Source organism: Rhinolophus sinicus, chromosome 3 (genome assembly GCF_057876585.1).
Source record: "Rhinolophus sinicus isolate RSI-liver-muscle chromosome 3, RSI-T2T, whole genome shotgun sequence".
Classification (NCBI taxonomy): domain Eukaryota; kingdom Metazoa; phylum Chordata; class Mammalia; order Chiroptera; family Rhinolophidae; genus Rhinolophus; species Rhinolophus sinicus.
Genome location: NC_142503.1, coordinates 38,729,619 through 38,756,982, shown reverse-complemented (window position 1 = coordinate 38,756,982; position 27,364 = coordinate 38,729,619). Strand labels below are relative to the sequence as shown.

General features: G+C 39.1%; 2 protein-coding genes across 10 annotated transcripts in view; both read left to right on the top strand.

Moving 5' to 3' along the window:
• ERCC8 (ERCC excision repair 8, CSA ubiquitin ligase complex subunit) overlaps nt 1-9,954 on the top strand; it is a 37,894-nt gene extending 27,940 nt beyond the window's left edge. For all 5 annotated transcript variants that reach the window (XM_019743504.3, XM_074328911.2, XM_074328913.2 and 2 more), the window contains 2 exons: nt 3,545-3,625; nt 8,995-9,954. In XM_019743504.3, the coding sequence (XP_019599063.2) occupies nt 3,545-3,625; nt 8,995-9,063 (150 nt within the window). In that variant the 3' untranslated portion in view covers nt 9,064-9,954. The remainder of the gene's footprint in view (nt 1-3,544; nt 3,626-8,994) is intronic.
• Nucleotides 9,955-24,541: 14,587 nt separating this feature from the next.
• ELOVL7 (ELOVL fatty acid elongase 7) overlaps nt 24,542-27,364 on the top strand; it is a 71,033-nt gene continuing 68,210 nt past the window's right edge. For 3 of the 5 annotated variants that reach the window (XM_074328916.2, XM_074328917.2, XM_088796516.1), the window contains exon 1: nt 24,542-24,781. The gene's annotated coding sequence lies outside the window, so the exon portion shown is untranslated. The remainder of the gene's footprint in view (nt 24,782-27,364) is intronic. The other 2 variants (XM_074328914.2, XM_019743475.3) reach the window with 2 other exon arrangements.

Here is a 27,364-nt window from a genome sequence, read left to right as displayed (position 1 = left end):
TACCACCCTGTGAAGCTCTTATTCATTCATTTGTTAACACTAATTAATTTGTGCCTGACACTGTGCTGTGAGATGTTCGGGGCTGATTTTTCAGCCAGCACACATCAATACGGCAATATTATTAAAACATTCAAATATACATCCTACTGTTTATTAAATCGCTGTTGCACCAAGCCCCCTAAGTGACCTCTGGCTTCATCCCCTTCCCTGGGGCTTCCTACACTTCACCCCTACCCAACAGCTGAAAGGGACCTGCAGGACCTTGCTCCGACTTTGTGGCCGGTATCTCTTCTGATTGGTCAGTGTCCTGATGTACCACTTGTTAAATATTTTTAGTGTTGCTTCTGGGAAGAGGAAACTAAAGCCACCAGAGAGGTGCCATGACTTGCCTCAAACCTGCAAGTAGTTACTGACAGAGAATGATTATCCATTCAAAGAAATTCTTAGAATATTGTACCTCTTTCCTTGTCCCGGAGTCACTTAGAGACACAGCCAAGATTTTAGCTCAGGTATCTGATTATAAATTGTTGCTTTTCCGTAAATCAGAACTCCGTAACAGTTGTGCCTACAGTGGATTAAAAGTGTCAAAATATTGATTTCCCCTCAGTCTCTGGAATAGTTGGGACCATCCTGGGACAGCCAGAAACCTGGAGCCACTTGCCTCCTGACAAATACCATTTCTACATGTGCCGTGTACTCAGAAAGATTTGAATCACTGCACTACATCAGAAAGCTTCCAACTCTTATCCCATTCCATCTATTATGATTTTGAAAAGGAAAATAATAATAAATCGCAAAAGTAAAAGATGGTGGTACTTTTCCATCCATTTAGTAGCATAACCCTTTTCGCTATTAAATATTACACAAAACTTACTTTCTGAAAACAAAACTGATACTTATGGTAATTCTATCATAAATATAAAAATCTGACAAGATGTACCCAATGTCAAAATAAATAATGATAATAATGGATTATAACCCACTGACTAAAATAAAGATCCACAAATCCATCTGGTATAAGTAAGTAAACTAATAAATTTAAAGTCTGATGAGGAATAGGATATTTATATATGTCGAAGTACCACCCTATAAAATATTAATTAAAAAAGCAAAATGTAATTTTACTTTGAAAGAACCTGGCATACATTACTTTAATCAAATGATCAAACTTAATATAGTTATGGGACATCACTTCTGTGACGTTCCTCCTGGCAAAGACACATCACCTGAATTTAGTCATGAGGAAATACAAGACAAAACTTGAGGGACATTTCTACGAAATAACTGATGTGTGTCTTCAAAATCATCACAGTCAGGAAAGCCAAGGAGAGACTGAAGAACTGTTCCAGACGGAAGGAAAGCAAAGGGACATGACAACTAAGTGCAGCATGTAATTTTGAACTGGACCTTTTTGCTATAAAGGAATTATTGGGACAACTGGTGAAACTTAAATGGGGTCTAAGAATTAGCTAGTAGTAATATATCAATGTGAATTTTCTGTCTCGTTGATAGCATTGTAATTATGTAGGATAACTGAACCATTAAAGGGTGCTAGAACCTCATACCGGCAACTTACTCTCGTGTCAGGAAACAAAATCCTTTGTACTGCACTTGCAAATTTTCTGTAAGCTTTGAGATTTTTTTTTTAAACCTAATTTCCCTACACTTATGGCCAGAACTTCAAGACTCAATTCCAATACCTCCATTTAAGTGAAGTCTTTATTAATCATTCTGAGTGAAGTGCTGTGTCTTCCAAGCTCTTTTTTTTTTTAACATCTACAGAATTCCTTTATATCTCCATCAGTGTAGCAGTACGGTGTTTTCCCAAAAATACGACCTAAGTGGAAAATAAGCCGTAGCATGATTTTTCAGGATGACAGCCCCTGAACATAAGCCCTAATGCGTCTTTTGGAGCAAAAATTAATATAAGACTTGGTCTTATTTTCAGGGAAACATGGCACTTCTCATGAATTGCCTTTTAAGCTTATCCGACCAAGTTATCTTGGGTGTGTATCTTGCTTTCTCAAAAAACTAAATTGCTCAAGGGTACTGAACATTATTATCTGTGGATAATTGTGCATTATCCACAATTAGTGCAACCGTATATTCTAGATGTAACAATACAGTTTATAGAATTTGTTCCATTTAGGAAATTTGATCATGTACAACTAAATCTAATTTACTTTAATTTTTTTACATCTATATTTCCTATAAATAACTTTATAATCTTATTTTCCCTTTACTCAGAACCCCTACTTTTTTTTTTTTTAAGAAAATTACTAATTGTACCAGGCTTCAAATAGTTTTAGAGATGAACAATAATAAAAATAAATAATTGCATACCAGAGCAGGAAAAAAGTTATATTGTTAAAAATATTTGTGTAGAAATACAGAAATACATTTGTGAAGGGGGAAAAATTATTTAAGTCACTCAGAGTTTTACAACCATTTAACATTTTGCTATTTTTTTCTTTTTATCCCTTTCTCCTTTGGATAGTAGCTTTTCTTTTCCTTTTTTTTTCTTTTTTAACAGACCTAGTGTTTTAAATCTGTTTTTCTCCCTTCATACTATGCGTGTTTAGTTTACATCTTATCCTTCTCTTGTCATTATGAGTATTTTCCCATGTCATTAAATAGTTTTCAAAAATAAATTTAATGGTTATGTAATAACTCATCATATAAATGCAACATACATTTATATAGAAATCATTACTTTTGGACAATTATTTCTATTTTTTATTATAAAATGCTGATGATATCCTTGAATTTCATGTATGTCTTTGGCATGACTTCTTAGAAATGCTTATAAAAACTTTTGATATACATTGAGATTCTATTCTCCAAAAAGATTATACCAATTTATGCCCCCTGTATCTGAGAGGATCTATTTCCCTGCCCTATAGGACTGTTTTCAATACTAGCCAATATCCTTAAGTTTTGTTGGGGAGGGAAATTAACATGTTCTGCCATGTGCAAAGAGCATATCCATAAAGAAATGGACATAGACTGTGCATCAACTCAGCTTCTTTTATAAAATAAACTTCTCAACAAACACGGCATGTGGATCTTAAAGCTCCTTCAGTTAACTAGCAGCCAGTTAAGCAGTTGTGAGATAAGTAAAACTTTGTGAGCTTTTGGCTTATTTTAGCTAGAAACTCATATGATTTCTTCATTGGAGTCTTAATTAAAGCTCAATTATTGATGGAAAAAGACAAACTCCTTATTTCTTCCATTTTTTCCCCCTTTCTTTACTCCGACATTTGAAATAAATGGATACTGTGGTTGATTAAAACCACTAGGATGTTGAATGTTTACGTAAATTTTCACATTGGCAAATTTCGACATATCATGATATTGTTTTTAAATACAAAAGAAAGCTTTACTACATCTTAAAAAACAAAAAAGGGCATCAGCCCTGGTTCTTTGGAGTAGAAATAGAAATAAATTGATCTAACCTAAGAATTAATCACTTAAAAATTGATGTAGTTTATTTCAGATTGGTACCAGCTTTAAATTGACCCACAATCTGCTTTCTGTGTTGTAGGAACTTTATAGTGGTAGCAGAGACTGCAATATCCTTGCTTGGGTACCAGCATTATATGAACCAGTTCCTGATGATGATGAGGTACGTATTATTTGTACAAATTACACAGTGATTTCTAAATCATAAACAAAAAGTTTTATTTACATGGGAGAAACTTTTAAAGCACTTCTTGCTATTTTCTGATTTTAAAAATAATTTGCCTGTTGCAACATTTGGAAAATTCAGAAAAATATTAAAAGAAGAACATACATTTCTAAAATTGAATAAATTTTTATTATTTTGATTTACTTTATTGTTTTCCTATGCATATGTTTTTTATTTTTTTAAACATACTTAATGTCATGCTTGGACCTACAATTTGGCATCTCATTTAATGTCCACTAAACCTTTTCCCATTTCATTAATAACTACTGTTTTTAATATAGCATTCTGTCATTTATATAGCACAATTTATTTAAATATTTACTAACTTGGAGACATTTCTTTTGATCATTATTAACAAATCAAGGTAAATATCTGTTCATAAATTGTTTACATTTCCGATTATTTCTTTCGATAGATTCCTAGAAGTAGATTTATCTCTTGAGTTATCATGCATGACATTTTTAAGGCTCTTTATTCACAATGTCAGATTTTACCAATATACATTCCTACTAACAGTGCCTATCTCAGAGTATAAATTGGTACAAATATGACAGTATGAGAAGAGCCTTAAAAGTATGGTGGGTAAAACGAGATGAAAAAGACATGATCCCTGGTCTTAGTAGTTTTTGTATTTTCCTTTTATGCCAAGCGGTCTATAGGTGGTATCTTTCCTACCAAAGATTATTTTACTAAGCACTGTTAATCATCCCATTCATCCTAATTTCTAAAAATCAATATTTACATATATATATAATTTTTTTAGTTGGAAGGAGAAATACTGTAGTTAGAAACAACTTAAGTTAATTTTACCTAAGATCATAGTAAAAATAAAGGTTCTTAAATGGAGATAGAAAAAAGTTGTTGCTAGAGCACGTTTGGAATTCTAGAAATATTTTTCATATATTTAGTTCCTTTATAAAAACAGAACTTTGTCCGAAATCACATGGAAATAAATTTTTATGGAGGTAGTTATTAGCATTTCACAGCTATTGACAATATATTTCACTCCTAAGTTTGCAACTGCTATGGTTTACTGCACTGTAAAGCCTGTGAATTATTTTCTTTTGGTCCTAATCCGAATGAAAGAGAAAAAATGCACAATGATAAATCTTAAAGCAGCTGGCCAAACACTGTATGAGTACTTCCAGATTTCATCACGTGCCTAATTTGGTTCATTATAGCATTAGTTAGCTTTAGCGGACATCAGCTTTAAATGACTGAATATTCTTCTGTAGAAAGCTTACTATGGTCAAATAGTTTGGTTCAGCCATTTATTTTGCATTACAATTTAATTACTGTTCCCTGCTGTTTGGGAATCACTGTCTACATTAAATCAAAGTAACAATACTATAGGTCCTGGTAAGAAGTATAACAATTATTTACCAAATTAAAACAATAAAAATAAAAGTAAATCTACTGTGATTTGTATTTGGAAAAAGGATATTAGATGAAAACTAAAATGCTTAATTTATAAAGACAGTATATGATTCTGATGGTTTATTTCCTTATGTTAGTTATAGTGATAATTTGAACTCATCTACAAGAATTTTGGTATATGAGAAATTAAGCTGAACAAGTAGAAAATCAAATAGAAATACACAAGTTAGCTTTATTTTTAAGTTTTAGAGCTATAAAACCTTATCTTTGAAAATATACTTTTACATTTTACTGTAAAGATAGCCATCGTTCATGTATTAAGAATGATGTGACTGGTATGTGCTAAGATTATTTTCACAAAACTTTAGTTTGAATGATTCCTGTGAATGTAGGTGGAACATGAATGTGATCATGGTGCAGATTTCAGAAAAGAATTCCTTCCTGACATGCCCCAATTTCTTACATGTGGATTTACTGCTTGACTCATATTTAAGAGGTTTTCATCTCAACTGTCAAATAAATGAGTGCTGCAGCTTCCCAGAGAGGCAACACAGCAGTTCAAAACACACGCATACTCGCACATACATATACACTCACTTAGTTTCAGTTTCAGGTAAACTAAATAATAATACTGGTAACTGAGTTTGAGTCCCAGTTTTGCCATGTATTAGTGATCTGGGACAAGTTTATGGTATCTCCAAAGCAAAATTTTTCTTAGGTTTTTTTTTCAAATCCACCCTTGTGATTAGATTTACTTCCCCATCAACCAAGATATAATCCCTTACGGGTGTTTCTTCTGAAATCTAAGACAGAGGAGGAATTTAATTCTGTCATAAGACACTGAAGGGTACTGGGTGACAGGGACAGATTTTATGGTCGCTAAGCATAAATCCTATTATTTAATTTGCAGGCTGTTTTATTATATTCTGAGTAATCTGCCTTCCTTTTGCCCCTTCTTCCTAAAACTTAGTCATGGTCAAGGTAAACCTATATAACTCTCAACAGTTTGTCTTGTCGTTGTCTGAGATCTGTAAGTCAGCCACATTAGAGTTTCCATCTGACTTCTCACCAAGACTCTTATTTTATTTTGACAGTCACAGTAGCTGTTTTGTTTACCATTTGTGTTGGTGTGTAATTACTTGCTGACTCAGACAACCCAATATTCTACCTATGGAGACTTTCCAGTAATTACCAGTAAGAAATTTAGAATTTATCAAGATGTATGTGTGGTAGATGTTAAGTTTGGTTTTGTTTTTTTTCACCTTATTTGGACCTGGACTCGATCTCTTCTAAAGTCATGCTTCCCTAGTTCCATAACATTCACAATTATCAGAACAGGCAACCTGGTGAGGTAAGGTTGGATATATGTGCAAGCATAGAAAGGTTGTCCCCTAGGGGGAGATATTGTAGAGAAAACTGAAGTAGGAGTTGGCAGTTACACTTGATCATTGGGTCTCAAACAGTAATATGGGTACCAAATCCATATATACATCATTTTTACTACAGCTTTTAAATATAAGTATGGTTTTTTGTATGTGATTTTTTTAGCAATAAAACATATTTCTTATAATACTGTAATGTGTTCATGTTGTTACCCGTTATTAGTATGAACATTAAAATTTATATTCAACTGCATTTTGATTTTCACTTGATTATTTTTGTTTCTTTGCTCACCATAGCAACAACAATTTACAATAAAATATAATTTCGCTTCGCTGTTGAGCCTTCAAATGAAATGAAAATGTTTAATAGGTAACATATTGGCCTTACACAATGAAATTAGGAGGCATGACTTTCGTATGGCTTATCTACCCAGGGATGTTTTTGGTAGATAATTAAGGCAGAGTTAAAGGCTTCTGAAGGAGTAGGGAAGAAGAATCACCTAACCCCCAAGGACAATACATCTTTGAATAAACTCTCACTAAATAACCTAACTTAGGGCCGGCCCGGTGGCTCAGGCGGTTAGAGCTCCATGCTCCTAACTCCAAAGGCTGCCGGTTCGATTCCCACATGGGCCAGTGGGCTCTCAACCACAAGGTTGCCGGTTCAACTCCTCAAGTCCTGCAAGGGATGGTGGGCTCCGCCCCCTGCAACTAAGATTGAACATGGCACCTTGAGCTGAGCTGCCGCTGAGCTCCCGGATGGCTCAGTTGGTTGGAGTGCATCCTCTCAACCACAAGGTTGCGACTCCGGCAGGGATGGTGGGCTGTGCCCCCTGCAACTAGAAAATGGCAACTGGACCTGGAGCTGAGCTGCGTCCTCCACAACTAAGACTGAAAGGACAACAACTTGACTTGGAAAAAAAGTCCTGGAAGTACACACTGTTTCCCAATAAAGTCCTGTTCCCTTTCCCCAATAAAATTTTTAAATTATATATATATGTATATATGTATATATATATACATACACACACACACATATATATATATATACACACACATATATATATATACATATATATATATATATGTGTGTATATATATATATATATATATATATATATATATATATAATTATATATATATAAAACTTAGTAGTTAAGTCATACAACCAGAAAGGTAGGAAATTCAGTAAATGTTTGGATGAAAGAATAAATGAATGCTATTCTTGCAAATCCATGGACTACTGCTAGAAATAAGTGAATAGTTAGCTGAGGCTAAGTAATAATTTTGTACCTGGACATTTGGGGTGTAATGGAATTTTGTTTGTACGACTAAGTGATGATAGGCAACATTAGGTTAGTAATGGACTGTGATCTGTAGCTTTAACAGCTATAAAGAATCCCTCGACATGTTGTTTTCCAACTATCCTGGCTGATTCTTGGGGTAGTTACTGGAAACACCTATTTTTTCTACTGTGATCATTGTTTGAATTATAAAATTCTAAATCATCATGTTCATCAAAAAGGAAATGAACGTTCTCATACTTACAGTGGGGTGACCATTATCAAAAAAATATTGCTATATGTTATAAAAGGCAATACATGTAAGATAATTTAGAGTAATCTTGGTCCTAGTGCATTATTGGATTTTGGGTCTGAACAAACTTATAGCAAATGTAAAAGCTACAGAATAAGAAGCAAATCTGGCTCATAATATCCAGATACTCAAAAAAATCAGATCATCTTAAAGCCCTGTAGTCATTCGCTAGAGATTAAAAAGGTAGCCATTCAAAATGATTCCAAAAAAAGTGAATTGATTTGAAATACCACAGATACTTAAAATTCCTTAGTTGCTGATTACCTTTATTAGGCACAGCTCTAAAGTAAGAATACTGTGATGTTTTGTTGTTTTAAATAAACACCACCTACATGTATGTTATCTTTCAAAGAAATCTGCTAGGGACACTTACGTGCTAATGACAAGCATGTTAACCAGTTCTGACACGTATCGCATGTGTTCTGAACTACTTTACCAGCTACAAAAAAAATGAATAAACCTCACGACTTAATAACCCACATCACGTTTTGAACCAAAAATGGTATTGCTTAGTTTGATGAACACCTTACGCCTATATGTGGATATTTGCTTATTTATAAAAGTCAGGTCCATCCAAATGATGAAAACTTGCCCACATTAATATTTTGGGCTGTCAAGTCAGACTGTTGACCTGATTTCCAAAGAGTTGCAGAAATGCCTTAAATAATAGCAGCATCTGTGTGTGTGTGTGTGTGTGTGCGCGCGCACGCTGAGGTAACTACTTTGAGGGAAACATAATTTGAATAAAGTCTTGTATGTTTATTTGAAATGAAGGTACATGATGTTGTATATGGGGTGTTTCTTACACTACTTTTGTTTTGAAATTAACGATTGTACAGTTTCTTTAAAAATAATCTAATTGCTTTTCACTTCATTTATTTCATAACTGTATTGTAAGCCTAAAATTATGAGGTAGATTAATCAAATCTTCCCTTCCCCCCCTTTTTTTAGACTACAACCAAGTCACAGTTAAATGCAGCCTTTCAAGATGCCTGGAGCAGCAGTGATGAAGAAGGATGAATATCAATCCTAAGTACCTTTGCGTCTCTGTTGGTGAAACTCTTAAAATGGGACTTTTTTCTTTAACTGTCCAGTGACAGCTAAATTAGCCCTGAATTTGGGTGATTTCCGCGCCCCCTCACCACCCCCATGTTTTAAAATGAGGTTACTATTTTAAAATCCTGAAACAAATTTCTGTATAGGTTATTTCATCAGAACATGTCTCCTTGATCCCCATTGGCGTGGCCCGGGAAGCCCTGTTGCCGCAGTCCAAGGAAACAAGTTGTGGCACCCCCATGTGGGACGCTGAGCAGGCTGGGAACAATAGCATGCGCTCTCCCAGGGTGAGCGAGTGGAGGTTATCAGCACGGACCTTCTCCTGCTGGCTGTACCATCACCCTGTTCATTTTCACTTTCAAGGATCATTATACTGAGGATGATTATATCAAAAATAATAGTTGAAACGTTCACATCAAAAATTTTTATTCTTTCTTATTCGTGTATGCAGTTTTTGCAATGATTTTATTTAGTTAACTATTGTCTAGCTTTATGTTCAGTATTTTTGTACTCAGTTCCTCTTACAATCCAAAAAGTGTATCACAGGAGTTTTTTAACTTGGGGAGAAACCCCATGTTTCCTTTATTTTCATGCATCAGATGGCAGCTCGTCCTCATACTTGAACTCCCTTTTTCTGAGTTTTGTTAAGATGTGATCAAGTCCTATGTCATTCATCGAGGCAGAAAATGTCCTGACAGGGATTCTGGTTTAAATAGAAATGTCATAAAATTTCTGTTTTATTGTCTACTCTTCTGTGTCACACCCACAAGTGATTATTATGAAGCTAATCTTATATTCCCTTTCTTCCTGATTCTTATCAGCAGGAGACTATTAAAAAGTTTTTGTGAGCTTGAATACCAAGTATACAATTGTTGAATTTTTAAGTGTGTGTTAGGCCTCATATCAGAACTTTCTGGCCAAATGTTGTATGTACATTTACTTCATAGTTGATTTTTCTTAAGCCTTTGTCATTTTACTCTCACTTTTGTCCCCCCTTGGTGACGATGCTTATGACCTTTGAGAATGCTACTGAAATTGGAAATTATTTTTTTTAATTTTAAGGAAAAAGAAGTCTTCCTCCAAACTGCAAATAACTGTATTGCTTCTTTCTAGTTATATAAATATAGTCAGCCCTTCAGATCTGTGAGTTCCACATCTGCAGATTCAACCAACTATGCATCAAAAATACCCCCCAAAAAAAGTGACATTGTTGCTGATATATACTATGTAGTTAGGCTGCATCTGCACTGAACACATACAGATTTTTTTTCTTGTCATTGTTTCCTAAACATTATACATTATAACAACTAGTTACATTGCATTTACATTGTAGTCAGTATTATAAGTAGTTTAGAGATTATTTAAAGTATACGGAAGATGTGCATACTATGTCGTTTTGTATAAGGGACTTGAGCATCCTCAGGTTGTGGTATTCATGGAGGGTCCTGGAACCAATCACCCATGGATCCCAAGTGACAACTGTACACAGGCTCATTGTAAATAATTCAAGCAACATAAAAAGTTACAAAAGAATGTCATGTTCACGTGGAATCATACCACCCTAAGGTAACCACTACTAACATTTTGGTGGCCATTCTTCCCTGCATCACTTTATGTCACACATTATACATAATGGGATGTTCGATATGCTGTTGTTATAGAAACTCCTCCCACATCAGCACTTTCTTCCCCATCCCTTAGAATCCAAGTTATTAACCAAGGATTTGTTCTTTCACACTACAATCCTATATGGACCTATGTAGACATAGATGGGGAAGTATTTTTATTTTGCAAAAATAGGATATAGGATATACACAATTCTGTCTTTCTTTTTTTTTTTTTTTTCAGTTACAGCTCATAGAAATCCCTCTATCATTTGGTATAACTAAGTATATTGGCTGTATTTTCTTCTTCTCTGTATTCTTGATACTATGGCATTTGGGACCTTGATCCTAGTGAGACTGCGCCTTCCAGGACTGTGTAATTCAGAGAGAGAGCAGATGTCCCCCTGGGAGTGAGCCTTTGCAAACCAGCCATCTCCATTATCACACTCACACTCCAAGCCTATATTCCCCTGCCCTAAATCACCCCAGGACTAGCACCAGACCACTAGGGACCAGCACTGTAGCCCAGAGTCTACCAAAATTAGTCAAAGTATCCAACCCTAAATTTACTCAGTGTAGCCAGCCTGCCTTGCCAGTTCCTTCCCTGAAAACCTCCATAAAGGCTCTGGCCATGCTCTGTCCTCTCCCAAGAGAGGAGGCCTCCTGACAGAGCCTGGTCCTTCCCCCGTAGCCCTGATGGTATGAGGTGCCATGCCTCCATGTTCTAGGGATCTGCGCATATAAACTTCCTTCATGACAATCCTTTCCATGTCTGCGTGTCTTACCACCTGATTAGAACAAATCCCAGGTCAAATCGTAACATAGTTGGCACAGCAAGCTGTGTGGTTTGACACCACAAGGAGATATGTCCTTGAACTGCTTTGGCTTACTAACTGGATCCAAAAGTCAGTGGCCACTGCCTGTTGTTGGCACACTTGCTGCTTGGTGGCTACTGCATGGTGTTGTTTCTTGTAGGGTATTGCCATGATATCCCAACCGAAATGGGGCAGGCACTCAACGTATTTCCCCACACTGGTGGAGTACCCAGGGTCCAGGAAAGAATCCCTGGGGGTGTACAGGTAATTGGCTACAACTCGAAAAGTTCCCTCCGAAGAGCATGAGGAGCAGCAATGGCAAGCAGTTGGCCCACCTGAGTCGTTTAGATGAAAGTACCTCATGTCTAAGAAGTTACATGCTCCTGGAGTCACTCCATCAACCACTTCCCTTTTCCTCTCTGAGCTTTGATGAGTCAAATTTCAGTCTGTTTCTTGGAGTAATAGGAGATTGCTTCCCCTTGAACATTTGCTTATGTGCTAAGGGCCTGGTGGATTTGATGTGAGGGCCTCCTCAGGAGGTCCTGGCTCCACACAGACGTCAGGTCACGTGTGAGCTCTCCTGTGTCTGCTTGCAGCCATTGCAAGAGACTTGTTCCCCAACCTAGTGAGGTGTAAGACATCCCATCCCTGGATACCAGTGGCTCAGTGTTTAATGCAAAAGGCGAGGAAGGGAAAGAGGCATCTGGTTCCAGCCCTCCCCCACCCCTGAAGAGGTGACCAATCAATAAAAAGTGCAAAACACTTAATCCATGTTCCTGGGCTCTTTTGAGAGCTGCTGTTTATCAGCCTACAAAGTGTCTCGTGCAAAACAAAAAATGTGAAAAAGCTGATGCCACCATTGCTCTAGATGTTGACCTAGTCCCTCTAAAATTGATTGGGACACCTTAGTGAGGGGGCTGCAGCTCACAGCAGAGGCCACTGGGGACCACCCAGAGCTTGGGTAAACATCCAAAAGGTAAAAAAAGGAAACAGTGTAGCTGCGTTGAAATACAAGCCATTCTAAAAGATTTTGTTTTAAAAAAGGTAGGGGTGTGAAGAAGGGACTGATTATTCTGTGGACACGGTAGGTCGTCCCAGGGAGAGGGTACCCAGAGACGGCTGGTCCCTGCAGCCAGAAAGAGAAAGCAAAGACGGCGCCTTCAGGGAGCAAAAGCCTGAACTAGGAAGAAAACGGAAAAAAGACTGCCCCTTTCTGTGGCTACAAGCTCAAGGGAAAAAATGGGAACTTTAAACCTTGGGTACTGAGCCAATGCCAGTTTAGCAAACAATGCTAGTCCTGGATTACGTACTGACTTAAAAGCAAAACCAAAACTACACCCCTAAATACAAGGGGAGAAAATAAAAAGTAATCAAATCATAAATACATACAGAATATGAAAGCTAAGGTTTATAATTTGATCTAATTAGAAATCCAAAACGTCTATGCCGAATATACTGAAGAACTTTTTTAACAGACATACAAAGGACACTTACGATGGATTATGGTGATGTTCATGTAGCCCCAGTCCATTGGGGCCCCCACACCCAATGTCCAATAGTATTAAAATTACTGATTGTGGTCAGTCACCAACCAGTAGGTATTTTGCTCTTGTAGACTTGGCTAACATGCTCTGTTCAGTGCCTATTTCTGCAGCCTCTTAGCTTCAGTTTGTCATTACCCCAAAGTGGCACAATACACCTTTTCCAGGCTACCTATCGGGCATCTCAACAGCTTTGCCGTTGCACATATTCTTTTCAGACAAGATCTCAGCTACATCCGCCTTCTTCCAGGGGTGCAGGTGTGACATTACATTGATGACATCCTTCTCCAAGGAGACTCATCTGATACAGTCCTTTAGGATCTACAGGTCTAACATCTTTTAGTGCTTCTGGGGTGCTAAAGGCAACATTTTCTTTATTTACAATATTGACTTCCAAATTAAAATCAACAGGCACTCCCATTAGTCCCCTCAAGAACTCCTTCAATAAAGAGACTTTGGCACCGCTTGTCATGCCTCCTGGAGTCTCTCGACCGCTTAGGATGGCCATAAGTTTCCCAAGGAACTGCCCCTCAGCCTCATACTGTACTCCATTAAAACACAAAATAAAATATATGTGGGGCTCTCTGGCAAAGAGGTTCTCAGCCTGTGACCTTCCATAACCAGCTGCCTATTAAGCTTTCAGTTATGGAAACAGCACGTCAGAAAGGTGGCATGGACACCAAGGCCTCTTTGAGACAGGATGGAGCCACACCTGGGCTCTCCGGCATGTTTCACCTGCAGGAGGATGCGGCCTCCCCTGTCCTGTGTCTCTGGCCAGATGCCAAGGTGCTGGAGGATGCGCCCCCACCCGCAACCACATGGCTACCTTAGGATTAACTAAACGATCAGCAGTGGGAGTACATAGACTACGTGCATGGCACTGCTGACCACCATGCATGATGGGGCTCAGTGCAATATTCCTGCTTTCCATCTCTTAGCCAGGATGGGACCCAAGAAACACTTGGCCAAACTTCAGGCATCTTAGTGCCAGATGCTCTGGCCCACGAGTATCCCCATCTCCACATTTATTATAAACTATCGGGCCATTGCCTAAAAAGAGTCCCTTTCAGGAGAAACACACAAACTTTGGGACTCTCTTTCCTCATAGATATGAAAAATATAAATCAAAATCATACATCTCCACATACATTAAGGCCGCAATACAAGGCCTTGCCAGGATACTCTGTATTACTTTCAGAGTTACAGATATTACTATAATAACCAAGACACACATTACTTCTCAAAATACACAATGCTTACCTCTTGGGAAAGGTATTTGGTAGAAACTTCATCTCCCTAAATGGTCCCAAATAACCAGTTTGAGAGACAATGCTTTTCCAATTCTAGCCAAATAAATGGGCCCCTACATGGATCTTGCTCTAGGCCTTTATCTCTCTTACTGCAAGTCTCCTTGGCCAATGTGCACCTCACACCAACTTTAAAAACTTCCCATCACCCTTCCTTATAGGTAAAGTTGGATGTGTGTTGCCTCCATGTTTATAAAGACTCATTATGTGAGGCCACTTTTATAATGTCTTCCTCTATAAATTTTTTATCATCCCCACATTCCAGAAAGGCTGGAGGCTTGATCAAAGGTGTAAACTCTTCTGGGACCCGTTAACCGGATTATCCATGGACCAGACATTTGCTCATCAGATTTGAATATAAACTTCAATATAAACAGGACGCATTTGAATATAAACTTCCACCAAAAACCAAAAAGCCTGCCAGGCACAACTGTACACCTTTCTGTTGACTGTTGGTCTTATTACTGCTGGCCTGAGTGCTTTCATTAGTTTACAATCTGGAAGGCCAAACCCTTTAAATAAGCCATTGTTTCTACCAAACATGGCAAATGCGGAGCTCCATGTCACCTGCAGTGGATACCCTCTTGGAACGGATACCCCAGTTCCACACCCCAGATGACATCATGTTAGTCCAAGGCCTCACCACTGGAGATGATTTCACCCCAGACCCTAAAACCTTGGCCCCAGCAACGCCCATGGGCTGCCTCCTAAATTGGACACAGGGCATTTTTGCTTTTGTTCCTTGATAGTAGGGGTCTCATTATGTTTCTGAGCTTACTGTCTGCTTAGCCCCTGATCCTGCTATAATCTGTTCTGTGCCCAAAGGCATAGCCCTCCCCTCCCATGACTAAAGGGCAATCTGATAGACGTTACTAATATATGCCTCATGCCAGTAAAATCCTTCAGCCCTCTGAGGAGAAGACCACCTACTTTCCAAAGCTTTTTCCTGCTCTCTACTTCTGTCTTCTCCCCTGAGCCCCACAACTACTCTTTCCCCTGGTTACACACAATACCGCTGATCTTTACATATACTTTACTAACATATCATTTCATACCCTCCAACAAAATAACTGCTGGACCTGCCACCTTGATGTATTATTATATGTAATAATAATATATAAAATAATATATGTAGATTATTATATATTATGTTATATATATACATATATATGTATATATGACTCATACTTTTAACACACTTTACACCTCCACCAAGATATTGTTAGAGACCCCAAGAATTTCAGATCTGTTTTCTTGGTTAATGCCATATGTAGAGAAAATCTAGTTATGGGCTGACCTGCAAGGATTCCTTATAACTCTACTTGTGTTCCTCCTTTCTACTTGCATAATAAAATGTTTACACACTATTTTGGGCAACTTATACCCTACTCTCCAAAAGTCTCCACTAGTATCACCCCAAAGTTTCTTAAGTAAGATGCCAAAGTATCATGGGGCTGATTGTATTGACTACATTTCCTTATTCTCTGTGTTCTTGATACTGTGACATTTGGGACTTCGATCCTGGTGAGACTGCCCCTTCCAGGATTGTGTAATTCAGAGAGCAGATGTCTCCCTTGGGAGTGAGCCTCTGATATGCAAACCAACCAATCCACAGAGTCCACACTCCCAAGCATCTCCATTATCACACTCACGCTCCTAGCCTGTATTCCCCTGCCCTAAGTTACCCCATCACTATAGCCCAGAGTCTACCAAAATTAGTCATAGTATCCAACCCTAAATGTATCTCCCCTGTCTTGCCCATTTCTTCCCAGAAAACTCTAATAAAGGCTCTGGACTGTGCTCTGTCCTCTCCCTTGACAGGAAGCTACCTGACTAATCCTGGTCTTTTCCCCTGTGGCCCTGCATGGCGCAGTGTGCTGTGCCTCCTGCTTCCACGTCTGCATATCTTAGAACAAATCCCAGGTACAAATACACTAAGTCATTCTTTTTTATTAATTATATAATAGTCCGGACATCTTGTGAATATACTACAAATTTTTTTTTTTTTCACCCAGTGCCCCATTTATGGCCACATGTACAGCAGTAAAGATTGTGAACGGCACTATATTGTCCTTAGGTGGTGTATTTGGTTGATATATTTTAGTCATTGAATATCATCTTTTCGTCTGGCAGAGGAAGTGATCATTTTGTTGGGTATGGGATTCTTGGATTGTAGTCCTTTTCTTTCATTAGTCTTTAACTATTATGTTCTTTTTCTTTTTGCTTCTAGTACTGCAGATGAGAACTCCAAGACCAGTTTGGTTTTTTTCCTTTTATAGGGAACCCAATCTTAGCTGGCAGCTTGTCAACTATGAGATTTTTCCCCCTCTCTTTATCCTTTGAGTTCTTTAAATTTATCAGGATATCTGATAAGACTTTTTTCCCCCCATCACTTCTTGGATCTCTTGTGAGCTCTGTCAGTCTGAAGCCTCAAGTCTTTTCTCAGCTCAGCAATATTTTCTTCTAATATCTGTTTAATTGTTACTTCTCCGTCTCTCTTTTTCTTCTTCTCTGCATCACCTAGTAATTGCATGTAAAGTCTACTTTGAGTTCTCCTTCATAGTCATATCTTTTCCTTCCTGCTTGTCCTAGAACAGTGCCCAGAATATAGTAGCTGCTTAGTAAACACTGATTTTGTTGGTTCTGCTCTCTATATTTTGATATTTTGCACTTGATCTTCAAGGTCACTAATTCAGGCCTGACTGTGATCATCAGGAGAGACTTTTAAATGATTGTTTTTTTCTCCTCTCCACCCTAAACCTTTGTTTTGTTTTTAAATACTGGCAGAAATATATTGGAGAAACATGAGAGACCTGTGGAGGTTTCCACTTGAAACTTTAAAAAATTATTTCATTCAATTGATGTTTGTCCAGCCTTATTGACACTATATATCAGTGAACCTATTACAAAGGTAATGGTCACCTGTAATTTCTCTCCAGTGCCTTCTACATTTTACAAATTTTCCTTCCATGCTGTCTTGCCTAATGGGTGCTTGTATCCTGTCATATTTCAAAGGATATTTATGCCAATTGTTTACGTCACCTCAAATTTGTCCCAGTTTTAACTAAAGTCATTCATGATATAGCACGAAATGCCTAATTTAAAAAAAAAAATATGTAGAAACAATAAATACATCTTTTATTGACTAAGCCCTGAGCCTATGCTTAACAGCAAGCCTGAAAATAGCATCATAGATAACTTTCATTCTTCCTACCAAGGCTTTTCTTTGCAATTAATTAAGAAAACACCATAATAGAGGAAAAAAGTCTTTTCTTCAACTGAAGCATTCTTTCTGTTCAGTTTATAATAAAAAGTCCCATTTAAACTAAATAAAAACCTTTAAAGGAAATTTGGAAGACAAACCCCTGAACTGTACCAATGTTTTTAACAGATGAAAATAACTTCAAAATGGAAACTTCAGTAATGGACACATAGGTATACAGAGCCTACTACTGATGAGACACCAGAAAACAAACACCTTTAGCTCTGTTATTTAAAATCTGATTGAGACAATAGCAGAAAAAGTTTGTCTCAACCAACCAATCTCAATTATCTTTCAAAAAAAAGTCACTATCTCACAATAGAAAGGAAAACCTCAAATTAGGAATTAAACTAACGGCTGCACAGTTCTACCTCAGTCATATTTCACTACTCTTCAGTTAAACGTACACCGATGCTTTGTGATTTTTAAAAAAATGTATCACTACTGAAATTAGAAAAGCTAAAGACATTTCTGTACATTAGAATTAACTGTAAATAAAAACATTGATAAATTTCCTTTTTAAACTTAATTTTTGTCTGTATATTCAGATGCCCTTTACTGACTAGCCACTCCTGTTTTTCCTCATGGGAGGGCTCATAAACTTTGTGCTAATGGGTTAATATGGGTCACCCAGTCTATGCTTTCCCAAGGCTTACAAAGAAATGAATGTTACAATCCTAACCTGGTTTGTTATCTGTCACTAAAAATACAAGTGAGTCAAGGTTGAAGGCCAAGTTACTCAAGCTCCTTATTTTTTTATGCCTGATGTTCTGTCAGTGGTTTTTGCACAGGTGGAGCCTTAGGCCTGGCCAGAGGCCTTGCTTCCTTGGCATCTGTGGTCAACTCTTGAAGTCAACAACTGATTGGCTCAAGTGGCAAGAGTTAGCAACAGCACTAAATTAGGGCCTGTTAACACAGTCCTGTGCAAACACCAGCAGGGCCAGGAGAGCTGCTACTTCCTAAGTGGCTCACTCCCCAACTTCTCTTCACCCCACATTGTGGCATCATCCACTCTTGTATGAATCTGTACATTTGCTATGTAAATATACTGTTAGAGTTGTGCTCAAATGAGAAAATAATATTCCTAATAAGTCTTTGAGAATTGAGTGAACTCTTTTTATTGTACTGTTTTTTCTATGTATATTGTATAGACAAAATTTTGTCAGAGTTTCAGTAAATACTGTGGGGAAAAATATTAAAAATAACTCAGTGATGATCACTATGAACATTAAAGAATGGTAAGATTATCAGAAAAGAAGTGTAATGATTTCATAAAGAAATAAATAAGAAACAATGGACTGGGAATCAGAAGACCTGAGCCTTAGTCTTAGTTTTACCACCAAGTCAACATATAAATTTGAATAATACATTTTTACTTTCTTTTCTCATTAGTTAAAAAAAAAAGGAGGAAAGGAAGGGTACAGAAAACTGGAATAGAAAATTGTTAAGTTCAATCCACTCCAAAATCACACATTGTAACACTTAGAAAGCATTTTTAAGTGGTGTTTACTGTGTGAAATATGTAAATAAAGATTTTTGTTCAAGATTGAGTTCATTGAAGGCAAAGGTGGAGTGTCTTTATAAAAATGTCTTAAATTATCTTATACTGAATGAACATTCAAATTCTAATGGACTGAGAATGCTGTTTTGCCTAAACTGAAACTTTTTTTTTTTAAATGTCTTTTCAATTCTGAGAATTTTTTTTTTTAAGATTTTATTGGGGAAGGGGAACAGGACTTTATTGGAGAACAGTGTGTACTTCCAGAACTTTTTTCCAACTCAAGTTGTCCTTTCAATCTTAGTTGTGGAGGGCTCAGCTCAGCTCCAGGTTCAGGTTCAGTTGCCGTTGCTAGTTGCAGGGGGCGCAGCCCACCATCCCTTGCCGGAGTCGAGCCGGCAACCTTATGGTTGAGAGGACGTGCTCCAACACACTGAGCCAGCCAGGAGCTCAGCAGCAGCTCAGCTCAAGGTGCCGGGTTCAGTCTTAGTTGCAGGGGGCGCTGTTCACCATCCCTTGCGGGACTCGAGGAATTGAACTGGCAACCTTGTGGTTGAGAGCCCACTGGCCCATGTGGGAATCGAACCGGCAGCCTCCGGAGTTAGGAGTGCAGAGCTCCAACCGCCTGAGCCACTGGGCCAGCCCTAAACTGAAACTTTTAAAGTAAAGTTTCCATCCAAATTATTATGGAACTGCCACTGATTAGCTGTTTTATTTAGCAATTTGTGAAAAGGGAATAAAATACACTTTACTGAGTTGAAATAAAGTTCTGACATCTAAGATTGTTCAGCTAATAGAACTCTTACTATTTAAAATCTCAAGATTATTGGGTTCTGAACTCTCACCAAAATTTTCTCAAATTTCACCTCCTTATTTATATTGCTTCCTTCTAGAATGTACACTCCGTAGGGCAGGGATTTTGTCTATTTTGTCTGTTTTGTCAGGACCTGGAACATTGCTTGGCAAATAGAAGATGAAAAAATATATATTTATTGAATTAATTAGTACGTAACACCATTATGAAGCACTTACCTGCAAAACAAACTCCACTCCCAATTTGCAAATGATGAAGTGCTTAATTGTGTTATTTTTGTAATTTACTATGTATAAAATTTTAACCGTTATTAAGTCTTAGGTAATAACCTGAGTATTACTTTAATCTTGTAGTCTCTCTTCTTGCAAAATGGCAAAGGGTCCTATTCGCAGGGTCATTGCTGGTCCAGTGTAGATCGTCCCTGAATCCTTTAGAGGCTACTGTTATAGTGGGGACTTGCTCTGTGGCTTTCAATAGCTAAACAAAATTAAGGGCTCTTTGAAACCTTGAGTTTAGATTTCTAAAGATGGTCTCCAACCCAAGCCCATTCCTACCAGGTAATGTATGGTTGGACTGAATTTCTCCATTGCCTTTGGCTCTAAAGTTCTCAGCTTTCTTTTCTTGTGACCCCAGTTATGGAAAAATAACAGATATTCTGGAAATTTTACATTTTTCAGGACATTGATTATCTTTGTATCCAGAAGGAATTCAGGAAACTCAAGATGTTTACAAAGGGCAGAAGAACATGATAAATGAGTGAAGGGGTTGGGGTAACAAGAATCAAATGGTGTAATACTTATAATCATACCCTTTATTTTTATTGCACTTTAGTATCATCAGCATGTAACATAATACTCGTAAATATATAATATTAGAGATTAAATTTTTCTGATTAGAGATTAAATTTAAAATTCAAATACCTAAATAAAAGTAAATGTTTTGGTTATTGAGTTTTTTTCTATAATTCATTTTTTACCTTGAACCAGAGAAATGTGACTTTTTTTCTATATTATATGGGAGCAATATTAATTTTATTAAATTAGTAATGCAAAAGTTTTTCACAGATATGGTTTTCCTAAAATAATCCTTGCTCAAAAATTTTTTGTATCTGTAACGTATCTGAGTTGTATGTAGAATTCAATTCATGGTTAGTTTTCAGAACTACACTTCAATGTACTACCTTTTTTTTTTTTTTAGCTCTTCATTCACATTATCCATATTAAATGCAAAAAAGGAAACTGATTCCAGTTTTGTTCATTTTTATAAATATTTGAAATGAATAACTTTTTTACAATTCAGTGCTTAGCTCCACAAGGGGTAATCATCACTTAAATTTCTGGACAATGATTTCTCCATATGTAAGTAGGCCAGAATTTTCCTGGTTAACTGAGTTCCCTAAGGCACAATTTGGTTAGAAATTTGATGAATAAAATGGGTGATTCACTTGTGTAACAGGTTGTGAACCCACCTGTAGAGAAAAAGAGTGTATATAATGTCAACCAAACTCGCAATCTTTAACTAAATCTTCGCTAATAAGTTCAGCTGATACTTTCTTTAGAGAACACAAACCCATTTCTTATAACCATCCAAAATAAATCTCTTCAGTCTGGCACCGCATCTATTGTGCATACCATTCATCTCGTAAAGAAAGCATTGACGCATGTCTCCTGGGGTTCAAACTATGGTAGTACATCCCTTTCATAGTATTCATTGCTACATTCATGACATGTTCTCTTTCTGTAAATTAAACATGATTCCCATTGGATTATAAAATAAGCATGTTGTATGACTCGTGCAAACTGCCATCATAGATTTCAGTTTTGTAAAACAAGCCCAGTAGTGTTAGCACTGACTTGCTGGATCACATCCTGCTGTCCTATTTACCCAATTTACCCATCACACAAAGGATAATTTCCTGGTATGCCCATTACTGGCCTGATGTCCAAACGCTATTCAAACACTTAAAACCTTGTGGAAACCACAAATGCTATAGCTAATTGAGTAGTATTTATATCTTTTATATCTGTAGTCTCTTTGGTTGGGGGAGGGAGGATATAAATGATTTAATCTTTTCATACAACTTTGTACTATAAGTCCTTTTGCTTCAGCTTCAGCATGCTAGGAAATATACCTGGTTAAACTCAGATTTGCAAATGTTAGTTTCTGTTCAGGAAGCAATTTCTGTTGCAATCCAGCTTTTGGTAAACCCATCCTTGGCAAAACGTTTTCATGCCAAGAAAATTTTTTTACTTAAGACATTTTACACCTCTATCACCACTATAATTCCAGTCTGTGTTTTCAGTCCATAAAGTTTTTTATTAAGTGAATTTTGTCATCACATATCTTAGCTATTCTGGTCATAATTCTTACTGTGGTTAGTTTCATAATAGCTTCTCAAGTCATGTACATTTTACAATGTGCATTAATAGTTGCTGTACAGTATTAGTGACATAGGAATAGTCTCTTCTTCCACAACGACATATGCTATTTTACTTCTCACCAAACACATGGCTATGTCTGTCTTTCATTTTTCTATTTTTGATGGAGGAAAAAATCTGATATGCTGATGACTGGCAACTGCTGGTCAATGTTAGGTCTATGATAAACCTGAAAACGGCAGCAGTTTTTATGAATTAGAATTAGGTTTACTTGAAAGCCCAAGCTAACATAGATTATATAAAATATAAATGCATTTCTTTTGATAAAAGTCCTCAGCTGGTATGCTGGTTCCAAGATCATCATGCATCTAGGCACTTTTTACCTTATTGCTTTCAAACCCTCTATTAGCAGCTTCCCCTTGTGATTCAAAATAATTTCAAGATTCATCCGTGTTGCAGCATGTATCAGTACTTCACTCCTTATTGTCAAATAATATTCAATTGTATGGCTACATCACATTGTATCCATCAGCTCATTAGTTTTTTTAAACCATTTATTTATTTATTTGTTTATTTATTTTTTAACATTTTTTATTAGTTTCAGGTGCACAAAACAATGTAATAGACATTTATCATTTATATCCCTCACACAGTGACAACCTCCTTCCCCCACCCACTACCCCTCTGACATCACACAGAGCGATTACATTTCCACTGTCTCTATTCCTAATTCAGCTCATTATTTGATAGTCATTTGGATTATTTCCATTTTTTTGCTATTATGAATAATGCAGCTACAAACATTTGTGCACAAGTTTTTGTGTGGATGTATAGCTCAATTCTCTTGGGTAACAACTATGTGGCAGTGAACAAAACGGACTAAATCCTTTGCTATGGTTAAATATTTCCATTAAGAATGGATGTTATTAGCGTGACTTTAAAATTGAAATTGAAGAAATGGAATGAGGAATGTAATTTTTAAAAGAATATATGGTCTTATACTGATGTGGAGGAAAAAGACAATAAATAGAGTGAATATAAAAAATCAGATATATTATTGAAAAGTGCACAAGAGAAAAGAGGGAATGCGAAGTGGGGGGAGGAAACAGCATTAAAATTTTAGATAGGGCAGCCAGGAAAATCCTCACTGGAAAAGATGAATTTTGAGTGATGACCCAAAGAGAGGGAGCTAGCTATGCAGACTTCTATGAAAGGTGGGTTTTTAAAATCTGTTTTATCGTCCTCCCTACCCACCCTCCCTGTTAATCTTGATCCTTTAGTCGTGATTCCATGCTTAAAACTCACAGCACAAACACACGGGCCACGTTTGTCTTGGTGCTTGGATCAGGACTGCAACCCCTGAGGTTATTTTTCAAGTTTCTGGAAGATTGATTGTTCAATTCCAGTGCATGATTTTGCTTTTTAAGCTGGTAACTTCTTTCGACTCCTATTTCGCTTTCCAGCTATTGATGCCATGATTCCAAAACGTAACAGCGGGTAAGAAGGTGATAACCAAATACAAGGCCAGGTGAGTTAAAAAATAACGGAGTGCCTAACGCCCATCCTCACCTCACTTTCCAACCCGCCAGTAGCAGATAAGGAGAAAGTTTGCTAGTCTTTGTTCCCTGCAGCAGCTGCTGTTACTAACTAGGAAAGAAGTTAACTTAGATGATATACAATTTGATTTTAATTGCTCTAAAACCTCCCTCCACTCCCCGATATTTGCAGCAATTCTCCAGTATCTTAACAAGCAGGGGATGGAGGTGATCTAAATTGGGCTTCTCGCCCTGGTTGGGACTGGCCTCTATTTTATTTAAGAATTAACTCTTTTTAGTATTTAAGAATTAAGCCTTTTTCAGGAGCAGGGACGCCCCTTTTCTCCCTCTCCGCCGACAGCATCACACCTCCGCCAGATTTTCCTCATTTCAGATTTTCCTACAACTCATTCCTGAGTCATGCCTGACGACAATTTTCACACAGTTTAAGCCTCGAGATGACCTCAGGTGAGATGACCTCAGGTGATGGCATGTGTGCTCAGAAAGAAATGAAATTAGTCTACCGGTCAGAACCGATATCTCACAGCGGCCGGCGGTCGCCTGTGCACGGCCAGGCTCCGAGCGCCCGGCTAGCGGCGCCGAGCCGGGGAGGCGGGGTGACCGAGGCGCGCGCCCCTCCCGGGCGCACCCTCCTGGGCGGGCGGCGGCTCCGCCCACCGGCCCCTAGTGGGCACCTGGCGGCGGCGGAGGCGGCAGAGGCGGGCGGACTGGGGGCGGCGCCGCGCGACGTCACGCAGCTGGGTGGGAGAGCCCGCAGGTGACATCCCGGGGTCCTCCTGCCCTGTTTCAGCTCGGTCGGCGGCCGGGACAGCAAGGGCCGCTGTGAGGAGCTCCGCGCTCGCGCCGCCACGCGCCGCCGCCCTCTGTTCTGTCGCGCGCCGGGTGCTTGGGCTCCGCTCCCCGAAGGGTGAGTGCGGGGCTCTGGGCCCGCGGGCGGGTCCAAACTTTTCCTGGGCGCGGAGGAGAAGGCGTGGGAGGAGGGAGAGAGACCCTGAGGGTAGGGTTCGGGAGCAGCGGATGGAAGAACTTGGGCGCGGCGCGCGGGGAGTGGGGTCCGGGTGCGGGAGACTCAGGGAGCCTCGCCCGGCCCTACCGGGGCTCGGGGTGGGGGGCCCTTCGGAAGTTCCCACACCACGGCCTGCGGTGCAGAGGGCGAAGTCCCTTCCCCACTGGAGGGCGGGACCGCAGTGCTCACCTGCGCCCTCGGTGGGAGCCCCCCCCCCCCACATCCCCCGGCCTTCCCTGGAATCCCAAAGCGACGGCGATCCCAGGCCATCCCGGGGCTTCGCTCCTCCCCCAGGCGCTCCCACGCGGCGTGGGCCCTGCTGTTTCGGCGGGCATGGCAGAGGGGCTCGCCTGTGGGACTGGGAGAGAGAAGGACCAGCTCGACCTTGGCCACTGAGGTCATTTTCCCAGCTCCGGGATCTGGCCTCGCTAGGCACCCCGAGAATCCTGAGCCCCTTTCTTCCTGCTCCTTCCCTTCTGTGGCGCTTTTTTGTCCTTGAGGTAGGAAAGAACTTGGGGTGATGCTCTTGCAGCGGGGCGCTGCCTCTTTGGCTCCCCGAGCTGCATCCTGTCCCGGCGGCTGCTGGTGGCCGAGGAGCGGTGATAAGTAGTACAGAGCGGTGGAACAGGTCGTGCCGAACAAGGAAATGGGAAAGCCTGTTGTTTCACCTTCCAAGGTAGCGTTCATTAGGAAATGGGCCTCACCCCCTAATCAGTCGGCGTTGATCCAAACTTACCGATGCGCTCTTTTGAGCTCCCTGGGGAGCTGGGACAGGAAGGGTCGGCTCTCTACCCAGTCCATCTCCCTGTGTGATTGGAAAACGAGTCCCACAGCGACTGAAGCATAGTTTTGGCGAGCCAAGCCTTTTCCTTCTTGTTGAGATATCCCCACGGAAAGCATTTTCACTTAACCCTATACCAGCAGGTTAGTCTTTATTTCACCCCTCACTTTTATTGTTTAACTGCTGTGAGTCATGGATGCTGTGTGGCGTCCGTCTTATTGCTGTTCACTTGCTTATTAATTCTCTTACTTTGTAGTTTCTGCTCCTACTACTGGCCAGAAATTGTTCTCCCCAAGGTCACTGAGGACTAAAAAAGTCTTTTCCTCCAAGGGCAGCTATTTATCGAGTGCTTCACCAGGGCAGTGTTCTGAGAACTTGTATTAACTCTTAATCCTCCCAACGATCCCGTGAAGTAAATGATAATATTTGTGGATGGAGACACTGAGACACAGTAACTTGGCCAAGGGCACACGAGTAGCAGGAGGGGCTTCCCACTGAGGGGCTGTGGTTCAGTTCTGGGGGCTCCTAACCACTGTGCTACTGCCTCCCCTAGAGATCCTTTCTTTGTCCTTTTTTTCCTGAAGTACTGTGCTGTGTCAAGCATCATTCACCAGGCTCTTTCTCAGATCCCTCTTTTCCTTCTTGTGTCGTTTTGTACTAGCTTTAAGATGTCATAGAACTTTATTACTTCAGTTATCACCCCCACTTATTTGGCTTGAGAGCCTGTACTTTGCCTGTGTCTTACTCAGTTTGAGAATAGCATCTCTCACTCAGTGCATACTGTAATATTCCATTTGGACTTGCCCTGCTTTGCCCCAAAGCATTTCTAGTTGACATGATTTCTGTCAGGGGCCCCAACATTTTTCTAGTCACCCAGGTGCCAAACTCAGTGGTCCTGTCTCCAGCCACCCCTCTCCCAATCATGAAATCTCTTCTATTCAACTTTTCCCTTGTCTCTTCCTTCTGGTCTCCTCCCCTGCCCGTCTTGTCTTCACTGGTTTCCCTCCTCCCCATCCCTGAACACTCATTTATCACTTATCACATGTCATTTTCTACTGTTGGTTATCTCCTTTCATAAATGTTTGATGTCCACGGAAAGATTGTAAACAACTTAGAACATTGCCTCTTCAGGACTTATAACGAGCAGTTGCTTGATAAATGTTTGCGCAATATGATCGATATGAATTAAGGTAGTACAGATCGGGTAGATTTGGTGACGGTAGAAAATTTTGAAATTTTTAAGCGAGGTTTCACACGATGTTCAGGAGTTTGCATGGGTAGACATGGGGGAGCTGGTAGGCCTCGTAGAAGAGGACAAAACCTCTGCCAACTCCATGGCTGCAGACAGGAACCCCGCTATCCTGGCTAAACATTACACTCTGAAGTGTAATGAAGTGGACCATATCAGCGGAGAACCATGAATCCTAACCTTATCTCAGCAAAACAAGGTATGAAACCGTAGTAAGTTACAAAAAAAAAGGGAAAAAACAACCCATTTTTATGGAAAAATAGAACATACATAAAAGTGAATAAAACACAAATGAAGGGATTACCACAGTAGATCTATTTGGCTATAGAATGACTGTCTTATTCTGGCAGTGGATGTGATAGTTGGAAGAGACTGCAGACAGGCCAAACAGGAATCTTTCCCCCAAAACCTCTATATAAGGTGATGTGGGACTGGATTAATTCCAAAAGGCATT